Consider the following 19,689-nt stretch of genomic DNA (forward strand, 5'->3'; position numbering starts at 1 on the left):
ACCGCACACTACTGCTGTGTACTACTTTCTGTTGCAAGTTGGCAATCATGTTGATGTCTTCAATTCTTGTTGTTGCTTGCTATCTATCTATCACTTGGTGCTGTTGCTGGCGTCGTCGTTGATGCATCATTTGCATTAAATAAGATGAAATTCAGTGGCAGAACGAAAATGTAAATGAAAATGAAATGAAGCGCATCAGCAACAAAAACAACAACAAAAGCAGTAGCAACTACAATTATCACTACAGCATATAGGATAAAACGAAAATAACAAGTAGGGGAGTGCTAATTTCGGGTGTAGTCGAACATTATATACTTTAGCAATTTGTTTTTATCAAAGATTAGGAAATATTTTCGGGACCCTCTAATAAAAATTAGTGATTAGATGAAATTGAGAATCGATTTCAATTAGTCTGAAGGTTTGAAATAATTATAGGGTAAAATAGGGTTAAGCGAAAATATGGACCGATTTCATTTATATAACGTCTTTAAACCGATAAAGACAATTAGAAGTACTGAACCGATTCCGAAAATTTTTAGTACCCGACCCACATTATTATCACTTAATATTGTCTTCTAAATTTACCGATCTTATTCGGTATTTAAGGGCTCTAAAAGGTATAGTCCAATTTCGACCGTTTTTAGATGTTAGTTCCTCACATGAGAGGCACTATTTGTGCAAAGTCTTATTCACACATCTTCGTTGATGACTTGCATAAGCTATTGTAAAGTGAAATAATCTAAAGAGATACTGATTGGTTTCATGAGGGAGAACAGCGTGAATCTAGTCAAGTTATCGCTTGGACCACTAACTGGAAATACAGAAAGACAATTGGAAATCTTTTCCTCTCGTTTTATCTATTTCGATTAGTTTAAGAAATAAAAAAACAACCGTTAGTTGAACATACTATTTATTTTACTCTAATCAACTTATTGCTAGAGTGTAAAAAATGAAACAACAACAATAAGTATTTGTTACTGTCATAGATAGAATAGTTTATGATTTTGGGTGTTGGACCAGTATCTGATCCTTATAGTACTCTGTTTTTGCTTAAATTTTTTGTATTTTGTTTCTATTCGAAATTCGAGGGTCTAACCCACTTTGGTTTCGAAGACTTTCGGGTTAATCAGTTCAGTTCAGTACTCAAAATAGCATTTTAAATCGAGCCATTATATTGCACCAAGTCTGCTAGTTTAAAAAAAATTAACCTGTTCGCAATTATTTTTATTGTAATTCGAATAACACGAGTTCCTAGAATCACCTCATGAAAATGCCGTTTTCAAATACTAGCTCTGTATCCGCCATTTCGTATCAAAATAACAAAAATGTCTGAAAGAGTTCTCTCATCGATACTTTTTTCCTTACTTTATGAAAAAATTGTCAAAATTTTACCTTTTTGAGATCTTTATACTGGCCTAATCACTCAAATAAAAACATATACCCTTCCTTATATAAATACCAAACACCCTGTAAGAGTAGTCAAGCACTGTTGAAATTCATTTGATGTATCTGATGTGCAATAAGTCCCCTATTAAAATTGAGCACCACTGCACTTACTCTGCTTACTGCTCCTTAACCACCAACGCCCCGCACCATGGAGCATGCCATCAAAGCTGTCTTGCCAGCTTTTCGATGCATCAATGAATGAGGTAACGGTGAAGGGAAACTTAAGAAAATTATCTTGTAATTATGCGCAACGACATTAATTTCATCAACTGCAGCCGTGTGGTGGCCAGAATGTTGCAGTAAGCCAGAGCCAACGACAGCGTCACTAGCAGCAGCACACCGCAACAGCAATCCGGGTGCCGGCAACTCAATGCGGCTTTTGGCCGATTTATAGTTGGAAATGCATATGCCGGTAGGCTTCTACGGCTACTATGGCCGCTGCTGTGCGGGCCACACTGTTGTGTTGATAGTCGCCACTCATCGTTCATCATGCATTTATATCTGTATGTATGTATGCACTTGTAGTGCTTCGTTGCGAACGGTTAACCGAATTAAATGTTGAGTAACCGAAAATAATTGCGATTTCATCACCGAAATTCTTGTAGTGACATGGAGCATTCAATCAATTTACGACAAGTAACTGCTGGAATAAAATTTTGAGTAACGGCAAGTTTATACAGCAGCTTCGATATCGTATAGTATCGTATAGTATCGTATAGGTTTTGATACTTTGTATACAGCGTTTTGCTTATCAGATCGGCTACTTGCTTTCTTAATAACTCGTGAGTGAGCTCGTTAGCTTTTGAAGTGAAAAATTGTTGTTATTACTTCTTATTTCATACAGATATTATTGCATACAATTGAATTATCTGTATGATTTTGACGTGTCCAAATAAAAAGATGGGCATCATAACTCATGATTGGTTCATCTAAAAGCAAGAAACCAAGAATATTTCGATAGTATATGTATAAATCTAGTTAATGAACTAAGGAAAAAAGAAAATATTGATTTTTGATTTTTTGACAAAGTTTTAACCAAAAAACTCACTTTTTTGTCAAATTTTCGCCATATATTGGTTCGAAAAAAAATAGTTGTAGTTAAGATATAAAAAATCCTTCGTTCATTGTGTTTCGAGATAAACTCGTTTAAAGTTTTACATTCATACTGACGTGGCTTGAAGAGCCGTACTTCCAAAGCGTATATCTCTTAGAATATTGAGCATATTGCACTATTTAATAAGACAATAAATTTCTTTTTCAAATTTTGAAACTCACCTACAGCTTCTTAAGCTAGAATTGGCTCTGTATAAGCCTGCCTTGTTTACAAAGTTCAAATCGCTCGAGTTCGGGATGATTTTCGAAACGAAATAATTGCAATAAAATTCATGATCTTGCTTGTAGATTCATGGGTGGTTTAAAACAGAAACAGAAAGACACTTATTTATTTATTTGTTATATTTATTCATTCTTCCTCTTCCAAATTCGATAATTTTTTTTATTTATATGTTTTAGCGATGGATTTTTACCGAATGTCTCTAGCCTGTATCTTCGGAGATACTTAAGTTCTTGTTTACGGATTTCTTTGGCAAGAGACGAATTCTGCCTGTAGTTTTCAAAATATATTTAATATTTGTATATATTTTATAAGTCTGGCTTAACGATCTCATCAGTTTTGACTAAGAACTGCCTTCATATATTTGTTATGAACCTAAAGATCACGACTGTAATAAAAACTTTCTTAATATGGGACATTTAAATTTAAAAGGCCGTTACTTGTAGTGTTCAAAACATTTATATGAAAATCCAAATCATTTCATGTTCTCTTATGCAGTTGAAGCGTGCTCGGCTCTCTTTCTGAGATTCTTCAGTTATAGCACTTGTGCAACCTGATTTGAATGGCATTCGCGAAGAATTCTCGTTTCATTTCATCATATTTATTGTAAGGTTTTAAATTTATGAGGAAAAGTAATTTTTAAAAATTTTGAAAAGATTTCGACATAAAATAGAAAATATTTGAAGCCTCAAAGTTTTCGAGGAAATTCCTTGATTGCATGAGTCCTCATCTAAGTGAATTTCATCTTCTTCTGCTCATTGAAGCATATCACACATGCTTCTTCTGGAAAACATAAGCATGTAGTGTGATTATATATTAGCGGCAGTCAGCGTAAATAATTTAATAAATTACATTACGTTACGCCTTAATGTTACGCATCGCAGTTGTGAAAGTAGCATAAAGGGGGTGCGAAATACAGGCATATCCACAAAACTTTAAGCATATATAAGTGGGCCAAAGCGTTTATTGTGTTGCGGAGCAGTTGAGTAACATAGGTTTCCACGGCTGTTGTGGCAACAAAGCAATACCATTGTCTAGATTTCCAGCTAAATGTTTGTGTGTATTTCAGCATAATACTTTTGGTTCAATATGCCAATATTTAATGTTAATTCTGCTTGTAGTCTTACATCATAAATTTCACTCCTCCCCAAAACGGCTGCCATTCCATCATTCAAATGGATAGATTTCTGTTACATTTTTGTTAGAATATGATGCTTTAATACAGCATCATTTTACATGTAAATACACTACCTTACAATCTGATTTCATAAACCCCCAACACCTATTTACTACTCATTTATTTACCCCCAGTTTTCTCTCTTATTTCACATTGTCTTTATTTTCGATTACTTGTGCCGATAAATCGCATTAATTTCTCTTGACTAACAATTTTAGTCTGCGCTCTCCTTCGAATTGAAGTTCTCCATATTAATTGTCAATATTAAGTAACTACCGTTATATGCATATAGATATTTTTCGTAGCATACTTTTGGTAGTCATGAAAACTGTTTTTGCTTTGGTAGTGTATTATATGCTCATGTTGTTGTTGTAACATTTATTATGTCTTCGTTACAATTAATTTCCGTTCATAATTTTCTTTATCATTCCGAACATTTTATTTGCGTTATAAAATATGGAATTGTGCGAAATTTTGCGTAGTTTGCAGAAAATATTCCGGTACTTGTTTGTGTGAGGCATAGAAATAAAAAAAAAATTGGTTTTGACTAGTATATGAATTCGAACGAGAAGAGTATGAATGAGGGTAATAAAATTTTAGATTCTAGCTAATTTAGATCGATGGTATATTTGAAGTAATTTCTATTAGAATGTCATAAATATTTATGACTTACTATATTTGGATTTTTGATTGTACTAAGGTTGAATTAGTGCGGGCTTTATCAATAAAGGAAGAAACATTTAGAAAATATAGGCGCTACTCTTTCTCTTTATTTTTTTTTTGCCGAAACCACATTGAGATCAGATATTAATACTCGGCTTAAGGGGCTATACTAGTGTAACCCATAATTAGGCTATTTTTGTGATTTTTTTTTTAAGAAAGTACTCAATCGAATGTTTTGAAGTTCTTTGGACATAATAAGGTATACTTTGAACAACATTCTTAGATTTTTTCTACAAAAATCTTGAAAAATAACGGAGTTATGTGCTGTCTTGGGAGGTGCCAAAAAAAAAGTTCCCCAACTTCTGACATGATTCCGGCTGAATGAGTGGCTTAAACAAAAATATTCAAAATGGTTATTGAAGTTGAAGGTATTTCCTATACAATGACTTACGGCTTTTGAAAAATATAAAAAAAAATTAACAAAATGGTGTAGTTCTGAAAAAAATTTCGTTTGTTTAGGTAAAAATGGTCATTGTATAGTAAATATATTGAAGAATACTCAGTTTAAATTTGAAGTCGATCGGTCAATTGATGTCATAAATTTTGAGAAATGTCGTTTCGAGGAAAACGCGTTTAAAGTTACGACTATATGTAGCTGCTTATGCCTGTGAGCTTTTTAGAACGCTACCTATGTATTCCAGATACGACCCTATCGCTTTCACAGGATATTTTTGAATCTATCGAATAAGCCATAAATAAAAAAATCGTTTGTCACGAAGTTTGTAACACCCGGAAGGAAGCGTCAGAGGAGATGATCAGTATGTTGAACTTATTCGATTTAGCCATGTCCATGCAAAAAATTGGTGAGATCGGTTCACTATAGCACATTGCTGTCGTATGGAAAATTTTCGCATTTGAAGTGGCATCTTCACGAAATTTGACATGGATTACTGCTTAAGGTATTAATATAATCTCCGAAGAAATTGTTCAGATCGGTTAACTATATAACCTTAATGTTTCTAGCAAACAACCCGGCTAAAAAGATTTAGTAAAATGGTTTCTTTTTTTTACTTACTTTTTCTTACGTCTTTAGATTTGCTTAAACACATAGTTACTAAAAGAAATGCACCTGTGAAGAGTATATTAGCTTCGGTACAACCGAAGTTAACGTTTTTTCTAGTTTTAATGTCACACTGGTATATACCTCGTTTTAGATACAGTATACCAGTATAAAGATAGAACCCCATACGAGTTGTAGTTCACATTTGGGTTTGCCTGAAAAGCCTTATGCAAGAGTTTTCCTGTTTTGTATAGAAAACCGTCGTATAATTGTAAATTCGAGCGAAATACTATGTGTGTAGATATTCTGAAAAATTAGCTTTGTATCTAATTAACTTTGTAATCTAATCTAACAAATTGGTCTTCTTCTTCACATTATTGGGTTGTATAAAGTTCTTGATTTAAATAGATGTGTAGATGTAGGAAGGTTCCGATAAATTAAAGTTTACGTGTTATAGATAAAGGGCCTTCAGGTACCCAAATATGCTGCTAAAAACAACAAAAAAAGCTATAGTTCCATTCTTGCTTAAGCTCAATTTGAAAACGACAATCAACGCGGAAAAACGAGGACAATAATTAACTGATCCTTACTGTCTTTAATACAATCGCAAGTTCATTACCTCGCCTTTTGATGATTGTTTTATATAGAAGGCTCCTGGCTTCGTACCAGACGACGTTCCCCCATATGACTCTAAAATTGTCACAACCTTCTCACCATTATTCGATAAAGCGAAATTTTTATATATTTTTAATGTGTTTAACACGATTATTTAATATACTCAAGCAACTGAAGCTATCTAGGTCAATAGCCTCTAGTAAGCAGTGGCGAATTGCAGGATACTACCAATCAATTCCGGTGACAGATAGTTAAGCAACCGCAAAGCTTGCATGGGACTCCGTGTCCAATTGGTCAAATCTATCCGCCTTCAACTTGGCATTTCCACAGCTAAAGGGAGCTCTTACCAACTACTAACACTGCTCAACACACATGGTATAATTGTATAAGTGTGCGGTCGCCAACATTAAAGCGCATAAAAAAGTAAGGAAACTTTCCGCAAAAGCGCTGTCAAAAACTTGCGTTGCGTTGCGATGAGGTGTCAAAGTGACAAACGTTAATGCCGCGTGCAACAGACCGAATTACTAACTGGACGTTTCTACACATTTCATTAAATATGTATGCGCCTCGTATTTGTTGGTGTGTGGCGGTTGAAAATTCCTAGAACTGCTGAGCGCAACTACAATAGATTTGATAGCTGACAGTAAGCGCGGCGGGGGTTGTGGAATGCAACTTGCACTGTCTGCACAGTAATGACAGTGACAGTGACAGCGACAGTATAGTGGTGAGCAAATCCGATTGCGTTTAGTACGTTAGTTCGTTTTGCGGTTAGTCCCCCACACACGCATACGAACACGTAATTTCACACACGCTGAACAGGAGAGCACAGAAGCGCCCGCACCGCTGCGGTCATTGGAGACACGCAGATATTGACAGCGCGCGCTTTCCTTTTCGCAGCGCCTTGTTGTTTTTGTTTTCCAGTCTAACATTACCACATATTAGGACCATCAAATATTAACGCTAGCATGCTTGTATTCGCGCGCGCTTCTGTTGTTACGTGACGCGGTCAGCGCTGACCCTACCGCGCGGTGGGGGAAAAGGTGCTACATTGACAACCGTGATGAGTATTGCGTGTTAATAGTTAAGCATGCAACGCCATGAAAAAAATTAAAGCCAGCAGCAATGTCAGGCCGTTAGCCAGTAGCAGCGGCAATCGGAGGCGCTATGTGTCCGTACGCAGGGCGCTCGGCGCGCGCTAAATGCGCTGAATTTTTTCGTTTGCGTGCCGCGGCGCGTCGTTTAGTGTTACACAGCTCGGCGGGCAAATCATTTCGTGTCACTCATTCGATGTTTCCCCAACAAAAGAACGAACTCTAATTCATTTTCACTAGCGTCCGTATTACGCTTGGCGCGGCGGTGCGTCACTGCAGCGCTGCACTTGCGATTGCATACAGACAACTGCAGCGCCTAAGTGACGCAATGGCGCTACACCTTTTTGGACGCTTATAGACTCATTTTTTAACCGTTGCACTTCGTCTCGGACCACCACAACCCAGCGCGCTTCCTTCGCGTTGCGTGTTGAACATCCTGACTTCCATACAATTTGTTCGCATGTCTCTAATCGTTTGCTTTGACTTGATTGTTTGTTTTATCTCTGTCCTCACACATTCGAGTAATTGTTTATTGTTGTTATATCTTTTGTAACGCTCATTAAAATTATTGTTTCACCGCATTATTAGCACGAACACATTTTTTATTTAGTTTTATTTGTAATCCTTTCCTTTATCAGGCTATGCCAATGTAGGAAGAGGTTAGTAACAAAGAGTTGTTGTTAATTGAATAAAAATGTGTACAAATTATGTGAAATTGAGTTATTATTCCGTTAATTGTATGTGTGTGCGGTAGGAAATTGCAACAAGGAAAGCATATGATTTGTTCATCATTATTCATATGGGAGTTGTTCGAATTGCTATAAAGAAGTATGAAATTTGTTTGCAAATTTCATTGTTGTTTTTGTTATTCAACAAATCTCGTTTGTTGCACTAATTATATAGCGGTCTTACAAGTCTTTAATACCTCTTGCAAGTCTTCAACACCATTTACTTAGTTTGTTTGGTCTTTTGCTTCGGAATAGGTCTTCATTTTGTGGATAATTTCTTCCTTGCAATTAAATTTCTTTTCACCGATCTTTCCTTCAGGGTCTGAGAACAGGAATAATTTGATATAGATCATATAATGGGATACGGAACCAATTTCAGGCCTAATCAATGCCATTGATATCTTCTTTATATGAGAGCTCGCGCGTTATACAGTCTTTTCAGATCTCTCATATACCTTAATATTCAAGTGTGATTTGTCTAGCAAGTTGGTACATTTAGAGTATTAGCTATTTCGATAAACTTAGTTTTACGGTTTTCAAATTAGCTAGAATTGTGTTATGTTTTCAAGCTCTCTCTTTGGTGTACCGTACATTGTATTCGGCTTGTATGGAGTTTAATAAATCACTGAACGATACGAAAACAAGAAAACGCGTGCAAAACTTTGTAGTATTATGAATTTTGAAGATAAAAAGAAACTTAAGCAGGAACTATGGATCCGGAGCAAATATTTTGTTCAAGAAACCTTGCGGACTCATTAAAACTTCTAAGTTCTGTCGTCTTTTCTTATATTCCTTTTCTTCGGTTGCGGCATCAGTTAAGATTAGTCGTACTTTTTGAACGTTTGAGGCATCTATATTTTTTATGATTCCGAGTTTTCCCATTCAGCAATCCCTATATATGTAGCCTACTACTTCATTTCACCATGCAGCATCCTTCTTCTGTCGTAGACACCGCTTACGCGGTTATAGCCGAGTTCACAATAGCGCGCCATTAATTTCTCCTTTTGGCAGTTTAGAGCCAATTGGTAATACCAAGTGAAGCCAGGTCCTTTTCCACTTAGTCCTTCCAACGGAGTGGAGGTCTCCTTCTTCCTCGGCTTCCACCAGCGGGTACTGCATAGAACACTTTCAGAGCTGAAACACTTTCGTTCATTCGAACAACTTGCAGCATCCTAAGATGTTAATTTAGACAGATTTTCATCAGCTTCATACTGCATTAGTTGTTCCACAATAGTCTAAAAATACCATTCTTCTAAAAATTTCAAAACATCGCAAGTGTTCATTTTAAACGACACGTTATTACTTATAACTTATCTTACAACGGGGACGAAGGAACATATCAAATATTGGAAAAGTTTCATCCAAACTTCTTGAATTAGCAAAAGGAATTGTGAAGAATCACGAAATTCATCGCTTCATAATCGAAAAGTTACCTAGTGAATACGATATTTCCCATAAAATTGTTGTGCTTTCGTAGAATGCTTGATCTTTTGTCATTCCCCCTGGTTTTTATCCTAACAATATCTTATTTGAGCGCAGTTTTCACTCTTGTACCGAAGCTATGACCTTTAACCTCGCTTTTCCTAGTTAATTCGATGTTTTAAGATCGGACCACTATAGAATCAAGAGCTATAGTACATGATACATACATATGTATGTCGTCCTCCCCCTTAAGATGTTTTGAAAGTTAGGTTAGGTAAATGAGGACGAGCTTGAGATCAGTTCTTCAGGGTAAATAATATCTCCAACATCTTGTCTAAAACGTTGTTGCCTTTAAGCTTATGGAAGGAGTATAAACTGCTTTCCAGGCCCATATGTAAGTGCTAGTATATTAGCTCTATCCGTCCAAAATATATCGATTATTTTTACCAACAAGCTCGGATATATTCTATCGATTATAATGTTAGTAACATAGCCCTTTGGAGCTCGAGAGACTTCTACAAAATATTCACAGGCAAGTTAGCTTGTCATAAAACTTTCAAATATCAATTCTTTCTATGAGTGACTCCTATGTTCTTCTGACCTAAACAGAGATCCATTTCGTGTTTACACGTTATATATATAGGTATATAATATTATAATCCCGTGAACTAATTCCAAAGGTAACTAATTATGAGTATCAATCGTATTGTAAATCGATATATCATTTTGGAGGTGTACTTAAATACGAACATATTACCGTTACACATAAGTAACTGTACATATACGAAAACATTAACGCATATGTTCAATTGGCATTACGTGATGACAACAATCGTATGTAATATTTATATTTGTAATCCTTTTTGATCGTTCAACGCCCCAATTCGACAACTTTGACAGCTACAATAACGACAACAGCTACAATTTGACAATGACAAAGGACACAGCATGAAAATACACACACACACACACATATTTCTATACAATAAATACACATAAAGGCAGGGAAGGTGTTGCCACATACACGAACCTAAAGGGCAAGTGCATGGAGGGGAGGGTTGGAGAGGTGATTTCGTTGCTCAGCTGGATTTAATAGTTTTCATGGATTTGATGCCTTTGAAGTAATTTCGTGGTAATGTTCGCCACACAGTTGGAAAGCGCGAATGGTCATCCATAACTGTAGCAAATAAATAGGCAATGCTGCTGCTGCTGTTGTTGTTGTTATTATTGTAGTTGTTTTTGTTTTGGCTGTTATTGCAGCAATTTGTTGCACGTACGATGTTAGAGTTGCATTTGTATTGTTGTTTGTTGTTGTTGTATGTGGCATGAACATTAAATTTAATGACCGCTACCGGTGATACGAGTCCATGCCACATTGCAAACTCACACACACACATACAAACAGTTGAGCAGCGGAACACGCAAACACTGTGTGCAGGATTACGGCAGATGGACGGACAAAAGCGCTGATAAACAGACAATCAAGTGAGCAGACAGACACTGTCAGGCAATTACATACATACATATAAACACACAGCAGCAGCAATAACCAACAACAAATAGTCATATGGCAGAGCAACTGACTAGCAGCGAATTAGTTCAGAGCGCAGGCAGCGGGACACCGAACTCGGGGTAACGCCGAACGCCGGTGCAAAATGCACATTTATCAATCACAAATGTGGACACATGGAATCATCATTATCATCAGTCAGTCAGTTTATGGCATGCCGACAGCGTTGGGTTGAGCTGGGCAGGGCCGGGCCGAGCATAGCAATGCTAGACACGCTGGTGACTGGCAGTCATTTGTGCATCACCGCCAAGCATGAACACCCTTCTGATGGACAGGCAGGAAGGAAAGTGAAGGTAGATAGGCAGGCAGGCAGTCTAGCAGCCCTGGCCGGATGGCGGCAGACATTGATAGTTCGCCATTTCGGTAGAAAACCAACAATGCTGCTGCTTATTTTGTGGGCTGTAAAGGACACACAACTGGTTCACGTTGGATACATTGGAGGAGCAATACGAGTGCACTGTGGTTTATTTTTGGGTATTTATTATTTAATATTTATCAATTTGTTCAGTAGGGAGTAGCAGACGTTTTGTTTTCTCTTTATCCATTATGTTGCAATTCTGAACAATTCTTCAACGATCGTCTATGTGTGATTGTTGAAAATTATAGAATTTCTATTCATATTTATGGCTCAGCTATAGTATACTGAACTTAGCAAAATAAAAAAGTTTTTAACAAATACTTTTTTGCTGCATTATGATCGATACACTTTAAATCGTCGGATAAGTCCGAAAGATGCATTTTGGGAGCTTTAACTCTATATTCTACGATCCAACATTATGGACCTTGTCTTATGTTTTATGTCTAAGAAAGTCCTAGGGTGCCTATGGTGCATTGATTATCCATTTGACCTTTTTATCGACCAAATTCCTTTTAAAAATAAATTTTCAGCGACACTCCTCTTCTTGTTGTTGTAGCGGCAGAAAACATACCCAAAATAATTTTGAGGAAATGCTTCTGAGCAGTCAATCCTTTGCGGTATAAAACTCTGTGACCATTCCAGTTACGTAGAGCCGACTGTTGTGGGGACGGAGTAATAAGGACTTCTATTATCATGACTCATCTTAGAATATCCAGACAGACGATTATTATATAATTTTCAGTTCATATTCGTAAAAACTCTATATATTTTCCTGTGGAACACGACTGATTTTCTAACAACTTGTTGGTATCTTTCTGGAAGCATATCTTAATGATCAAATTGAGGTTGAACTTCATTTTAATGATGTTCGGAACGTTTTTAACTAGTATCAGTTACATAAAGTTTTTTTTTTTGAATTTGACTGCCGGAACCCCGTAGATTTAGGTTATTGTTGTATAGCAAACGAAATTGCTCGAAATTGCCTTGAGTTGGTTGATACGAAGCCTTTTAATGTCTATAAAATATCATCCATAGTTAGTGCTTAGATGGCCTGGTCTCTTCTAAAATCCATATGTATATTGTATTGTAAGTATATAAAGATTACAGAAACTGAATAAAGTGTACTTGAACTCCAGCTGCTCCAGCTTCAATACTTGACTAAAATCAAACATTTTTTTCGAATTACTCAACAAAAGCATTTTGAGATGATCTTGAACATTCGATTGGTTCGATATAGATCAGACCATTTAGCTTGTATTTTAAATGTTGGGTATACTTGGATTTTCGATAGATATTTTCCATCGAACGAGGGCACTTTAGGCGAACATCTGGAACGCATGAGTACCACTCGTGAAATCAGGCATTCAATCTCAACCGAATTAATAAATTTTGTATAGAAACTTTCTAATCGCGGTCTCTTCTATCAGGGGGTTTAAAACTTGTAGGAGGCTTTTCATCACGGGAGTAAGAAAAAAATGATTCGAAAACATTTAGGATTAAAAAAGAACTACACTTTGGAAATGATTCTTAAACCTTTTGACTGTGGAAGTTTATCCAAAACAGACATGCGAATTTCTTTTACAAATTTATTCTAGTTAGTCTTCGAACTATTTAATGGTCTAAACTCAGATGACTTCACATAACAAAGAGATTATAAATGAACACCACTGTAAAATTTACCGAAAATTCTGAAATCCTTGAATGACGAAATGCTGATAGGGGTTAGAGGGGTGTGATGTAAAGCGAAATCACCGAATTGTGTGTATCGACATGCGTGCATCTCATGTGTGTTGTTCGAGTGCGTGTTCAACAACACGAATTATGTGCAATCGAGACAATGGAATGTGACGACCCAAACGAGCCAACGACCAAGGACCCACAACATAACAGCAAAGCGGCCATCACATTCATAACAACAACAAAAACAATAATAACAACAAAAGCAAATACGCTAGACAGCACTAGGGGTGCATAAACATGAGTGACAACAACAAATAACAACATTGATGAAAGTTCCAACATGAATGCGAACAACACCCGGCCGAGCCACAAGTGACACATGAGCGCCTCTGAACACACGCATACACTCGCATAAACCTCTGCTTGTGCGAGGTATATTGACTCCTCTGTTTGGCAGCAATGTAATGTTTGCTCGCCTCGTCGCTCTGGTCAGCTTCATCCAGTCAAAAGGTTTCGTTGCATGCTGCCTGACCCACAGCCGCCTGTGTCGGTCCATCTGTCCGTCCGAGCGTAGAGTGGACAATGAGGCTGCGAAACGGACGCTCAATGGCTGCTTTGCTGGTTTGAGCACTTTGACAGGCCGGATTCGCAGTCAGAGTATTCAGAGCGGTGCGGTGCGGTGCGGAGAGGCGTGGTGGTGATAACGGCTTGCACAAGGACATCGTGCTGCATTCGGCTTTTGTTGTTTTGTGATAGAGACATAAGCGTCGCTTGCAACGCTGCAACATGCAACGGTGTAACAACGATGCAACATCAGCAGCAGCAGCAGTCATTTGAAGGGGCTTCGCCTTTGAAGTGCATCCAAAATGTACACATATGTCAGATGAACGCCGGTGCTTTTGTGGCAACATTGACATTGCGGGTGGACATGCGTGCGCCATTTGAAAGTGTTTCGATTTGTGTTGCATGTCGTTGCGCTGTGGCAATGCAGTGTAGCGACCGTGAACTGGAACTGTGGTCATGCGTGTGCTTACTTGTGTGCGTGTATGGGTGTGAGTTATTGCATCGAATTTACGTGGAATCGCATAGGTTTGCCATCTAATGGCTGCTGCATTAGACACGTATAAATGTACCATACATCAGGCATTGGCGCTTGTTTCCGTGGTGCATATGTATGTTGCATGCGCGCAGAAAGGTGTCTTTTGAGTTGCAATGGATATACTGTTCTGGACCCACCTCGATCTCATTTCAAACACAATAAATACATACAGCCATCTCTTCGACACTTTGACACTTTGTAGATTGCATTGCCATTGCACAAAGTTCTTCAACTCTTCGCCCTTCTATTATTCTTCGATTATCTCAAGATAGTAATTTCTTCCATAAACGTTTCACATTTGTCTTCCGTGCTGAAATTTCTGTTGTCTTTGAAGTTACGCTGCAATTCTTGTGTGGGAGTTTCGTGTGAAGACCACATGTGAAGGCGTTTAACTTTTCTCATGCAATTTTCACACCTTCATTTTCACTTTTCTCATTGCAGTAGTACATTTCTCCACATTTGATCTAAATAAATGAATGAATGTCTTGCGGGGTTGCAGTCATCATTTTTCATATTTTTTAACTAACAGATCATGAATTTTTGGTTACTTTCTACAACGATTATTAAAGTTTGGTTATCTTATTTAAAGGTCAGTCAAAGAAGCTTTAGTTTTAAAAGTTTCTATAACCATTTTAGTAGGTTTAATCTTTTTGGTGAAATATTCTTACCACTGTTTCATGAAACCTGTCGCCGAACTGTCTACAAAATTCTGATTATCAGATGGCTAAAGCATCCCAGTGATCCCCTATTCAATTTAGAAGATGCTTTTTTAACGATTTTTGTCCGATTATTTAACCTTTTCCTAGATAGATCGCTAAAAAAAATTAGATATTCAATAAATATGGAAAGAACATAGTCTATCGCTGATTCGACGAGTTCAATGTGTCAGCTACCCCTTAAAGAGCTTCCCTGGGTTATTAGGTGACAGATGTCCAGAGTTCGTGGTGAAAGAACACCGATTGAAGTTGTGAGAGCTAGCTGTCGGTGCGAAACGTGTCTCTCATTCTCACTGAGGATATAAAATGCAAAATGTTTAGGCGTACCCGGGGGATTTTCTGCGGTGGTGGTAGCGAAACATGAATACACAGTGCTATATAACCCATAAGCAGTATATGTTGAGGTGAGAGGAAATAGGAAACATTTTTATTTTCTGTAGAGGAATGTAGCCATATTTTTATTGAATACTTGGTATACGTCTTGCGTAGTACAAAACCTTAAAAAACTGATAAAATTAAAAAAAATAATAATAATTGTCAAAGTTATGACATTTTACGCAACAAGAGTATTTTTGAAGAGGCTTGTCGTGACTACGATTCCAGTCCATTAGCTCAACTGAAACCATAAAACCAAACAAAGTTTGTTATTATAAGGACTTTGGTGTCCTTGAACGATTCATTGAAATGAGAAAAAATGTTTATGCAAACGGGGACGATTTTCTCAAAATGGCTACTTTTTTATCTGTTGAAATGTATTGAAAAATTCATAACATTGATATGAAAATTTAAACAAACAAATGAAATCGTTCAAGGACACACCAAATAAATTACGAACAATTTGAAAACTCTTTCGGCAATTCAAGTCACCGCAACGATGTTTTCAGAAAAACATGATTTCGAGATAATCGCGTTTATATATTGTAGTTTCAAGTAGTCTAGTGTAGTAGTAGTGTAGCAAGATGCAAAACGATACAACTTCGCTTCTACTGCTTAAATCTCTATAAAAATTTGACATTTCATCCTTAAGGAGTCCAACAATGGAACTCATCTATTGGTTGGTTAGGTGATGGTCACCGTTGATCTATGTACATCGAACTTAGATAAGTGCAAAACTTTCACATTGTTATATTATATTGAACTATTGGGACGTTTCGAATCCGAGTTGATCTTCTTCCATGGTCACACAACGGACGAATATTTCCATTATATTCTTTAAATTTGACCCTTGCGACTCCTTTTTGGTTTTAAACTTGAAAAAATCACTTGTCGGCAGAAATTTTAATGGAATATGTAGGTTATTGCTATCACGGCGATCTACTTTGCAGACTTCCAAAAAACGTAAAAGAGTTGGATCATCTCAAGTGTTAAGTACTCATGGAAGCACCTTCGTATGTTCCATTTTTTCTATCATATGCTAATAAATTGTGGGAATGTGTAATCCTCCCAGTATTTTTGACATTTAATATAATTTACAGTAAATTTATAGGATAGCTCATTCTTTCTCTCCGGATTTTTTATCTCTCTATGTTTCACGCTGTGTATATTTTGCACTAATTTTGGTTTTAGGTTCCTTTATTCCTATTGTCCTTATTCCCTTGTGACGGCCTGGTTTTTTAGTGATTTTTTTTAATTTTTTTCTACGACCAGTAAATAGATAAATTTATGTTATTTATTAACATATATTTTGACAGTAAAAATATAAATTTTGAGCTAAACATATTGTGTAGAACATGAGTTACGAGTTCAGAACACCACTGCTGATGACACACGATTCCAGCTGATTGCCTTATCGGAAACAAAAAAAATAGTGGTGTTTTAATCTGTAAGCTTAAATGCATGGAACGCACTACGATCAAGTGAATATACCAAAAAATGGACTTTTGGTAGACATACGAAAAAAATTGAGAATTTTGGGTTTTGTTTTTATTTTTTTTGCTATAAAAAATCGAAATTTTTAGAATCTTCAAATAATAAAAGAGCGCTCCATGGGTTTATATGTGCTGAATATAACCTACGAATTTCAAGTCATTCGGTCAAGTCGTTTTTGAGATACGATAGAGTAAAGTTTGAGAAACACGGTTTTGAGAAAAACGCGTTCAAAATTTCCAGCAGCCAACTGAACGCTTCGGACAGCTACGTCTTCTAACAGCTGTATTTTTAAAACGACTTCGAATTTCTCAAAATCACTTTACTACCATATTCTAAACATGTTAAGTCAGCTATTTATGATTAAAAAAAGCACATGGGATGTCCCTCTTAATGATTGAATTTAACATCTTCTGTACCCGTAGTTAAATTCTTCTTCTTCTTAATCGTTTCTTCCATTATTTCTCAATCCTTTGGAGTAAAAACAACCATTTTATTCACATTTTAGTTAACAATTTGTTTATTTGAATTATATGATTTGTTTTTGTTTGACGTTTTTCACTTGTTATTTGTTATCATACACGACTTTCATCATATTATTACCGTAATAGTTTTGCTGATAAATATAATATCATATTTATGCATATATGTATATATATATATATTTATTTATTTATAATTACTTACACATTAAGCTAACACTATATTCTTTATACATTTTACAATACAATTCTTCTGCTTTTTTTCATAATAATAATAAATTGTTTACCTTATACTTCTTCATAGTGGGCCTTGCTCTTTTCACTAGTTGTTTTTTGTTTTTGTTTTTTAATTATTCCTGTTTTGTTTTCGTTTTTTTCTATATTAATATCAGCATTTTACATATATATATTTAATATTACATAGGTTTCACTATTAGCAATAAATTATACAGCTTACAACTACAATAGATAAATAAGATACATAACTGAACGAAAAAATAAAGAAGGTTTACATAGTAATTGGTGTGCAGTGGAGAGCATAAAAATTGCAGACATACATACATACAAACATTCATTATAAAATCGAAATTAAGTTAAGGAAAAGTTTTTTTTACATCATAATGGGGGTGCGTTGTTTGACAACATATTTTTTTTTTAAGAAAAAGTAGGAAAGATAACAAAAAAATTAAGGATAAAAATAAGCTTGCTTTTGTGGTACATTTTAGCAAAAATTTCTTTTTTTTTTGTTGCACATTCAAAGTGGTTGCTGTGTTTTGATTTCATTTTACATATTCACTAATTTAATTTTTTAAATATATAACTGTTTATATATTTAATTTTCTGCTTGATTTTGTTTTTGTTTTTTATTTTTTCATTTAAGTGCCACAAATTTATGCTTTTCAGGATTATCGAAAGTTGTTTTTTTTTTGCTTTGTTTTATACACAAAATACAAATAGGCTTAGCTTAGATGCTTGTGTGTGTGGTTGTTGTGGGGAAAGATTTGTTTTTGTTGTTGTTCTTTGTATAACTATTAGCTAGCTGCAGCGCTTTTTATTTGTGCTTTTTCGCATAGAAAATAAATTAAATTTATTTTTGGCCATTTTTCGGCTGGCTATTTCGAGGAGCGCTGCTTTTTTTCACACCAGTGTAACATATATTTGCTAGTATTTTTTCTCAATTCAATATAATTTACATTGCCGCAATTTTGCTCAAAAGAAAAGCATTTAGATATGCGCCGCCATTTTGTTTTCTCCGTTGCGTCGCATTCTGCTGCCAGCGTCTGCATCACCACTGTTCCAGCAGCTCCAATTGTTCCGGCGGCAGCACTTCTTGCTTCAATTGCAGTTGCGGTTCTTGCAGCTGTTGCTGTTGTTGTTCCAGTTGCTGTTCATTCGAGAGCAACAGCGCTGCCATCGCTTCTGCTTGCGCCGCTGCGGTTGTTGTTGTTGTGTCTGCAGCGACTGCTGGTGGTGGTGGCAGCAGAGACGCTGGTGATGACTGCGATTGCAATTGCACGTGGTGTCGTTGCTGCTGTTGTTGTTGTTGGTGTTGCTGATGGTGTTGTTGTTGTGCGCTCAATGTCTTCAGCAGCAGCAGGCGATTGGCCAATTGTTTTGTATATTACCAAACCAGTCCTTCGTTTTGCATATTCGATGGTTCGCTGAAATTCGCCGCTGTCAGGAATTCCGGTGATGCGGAGCGCGGGCCATTCGGTTGTTGTTGTTGTTGCTGCTGTTGCTGTTGCACTTGCTGTTGTTGTGCTTGTTGTTGCGCAGCCAGTAGATGTTCAGGTGGTGGCGGTGGCCCGCCAGCCGATTGTATACTCATTGGTGGGCCACCAGCTTGACTGAGGAATTGCGATTCGGGTGTGAGACCAAATTCATTCACCATCGGTATGGGGCCGGTGTGATCCATGGGACCGCCTGTAAGTGAATAAAAATAGAGTAAACGTCAGTAAATGTGAAGTCGATTTGGTAAAATATTTTAAAATACTTTTTGAATTAAGATATTAGTTGGAGGAAGATGACGATTAAGCTTGAACCACACTTTTTTTTGGATTTGTGAAAGTTGGGCGATATTAAAGACCTATCCATAGTATTGTGGCTATCCTTGGGACACACTCTTTCTATAGTTTTCGATGTATGGACTCTTGGAAGGCTTAAACTAAATGTTTAAAGGGATGAAAATTATTTTTCTAATTAATGGACGGAGCTCTCAACTCAGAAGAAAATCGTGGTAATTTGGGCGATTAGATGAAGGGACTGACAGAGCCGTGCCTTTAATAGATTTCTGTGGTTCTAAACATTTTGGATATCTTCGGGTATCCAGTGGATTGGTAGGAGTCGATTTTAGACGCCTCATCGGATTGCAATAAACTTCAAT

General features: G+C 36.5%; 1 protein-coding gene across 2 annotated transcripts in view; it reads right to left on the minus strand.

The window, feature by feature from the left end:
• Window positions 1–17,775: 17,775 nt before the first annotated feature.
• Window positions 17,776–19,689, minus strand: part of LOC105210621 (LIM/homeobox protein Lhx1) — a 128,805-nt gene continuing 126,891 nt past the window's right edge. For both annotated transcript variants that reach the window (XM_029039259.2, XM_011181699.3), the window contains exon 7: window positions 17,776–19,229. In XM_029039259.2, the coding sequence (XP_028895092.2) occupies window positions 18,928–19,229 (302 nt within the window). In that variant the 3' untranslated portion in view covers window positions 17,776–18,927. The remainder of the gene's footprint in view (window positions 19,230–19,689) is intronic.

This window comes from Zeugodacus cucurbitae, chromosome 5 (genome assembly GCF_028554725.1).
Source record: "Zeugodacus cucurbitae isolate PBARC_wt_2022May chromosome 5, idZeuCucr1.2, whole genome shotgun sequence".
Taxonomy (NCBI): domain Eukaryota; kingdom Metazoa; phylum Arthropoda; class Insecta; order Diptera; family Tephritidae; genus Zeugodacus; species Zeugodacus cucurbitae.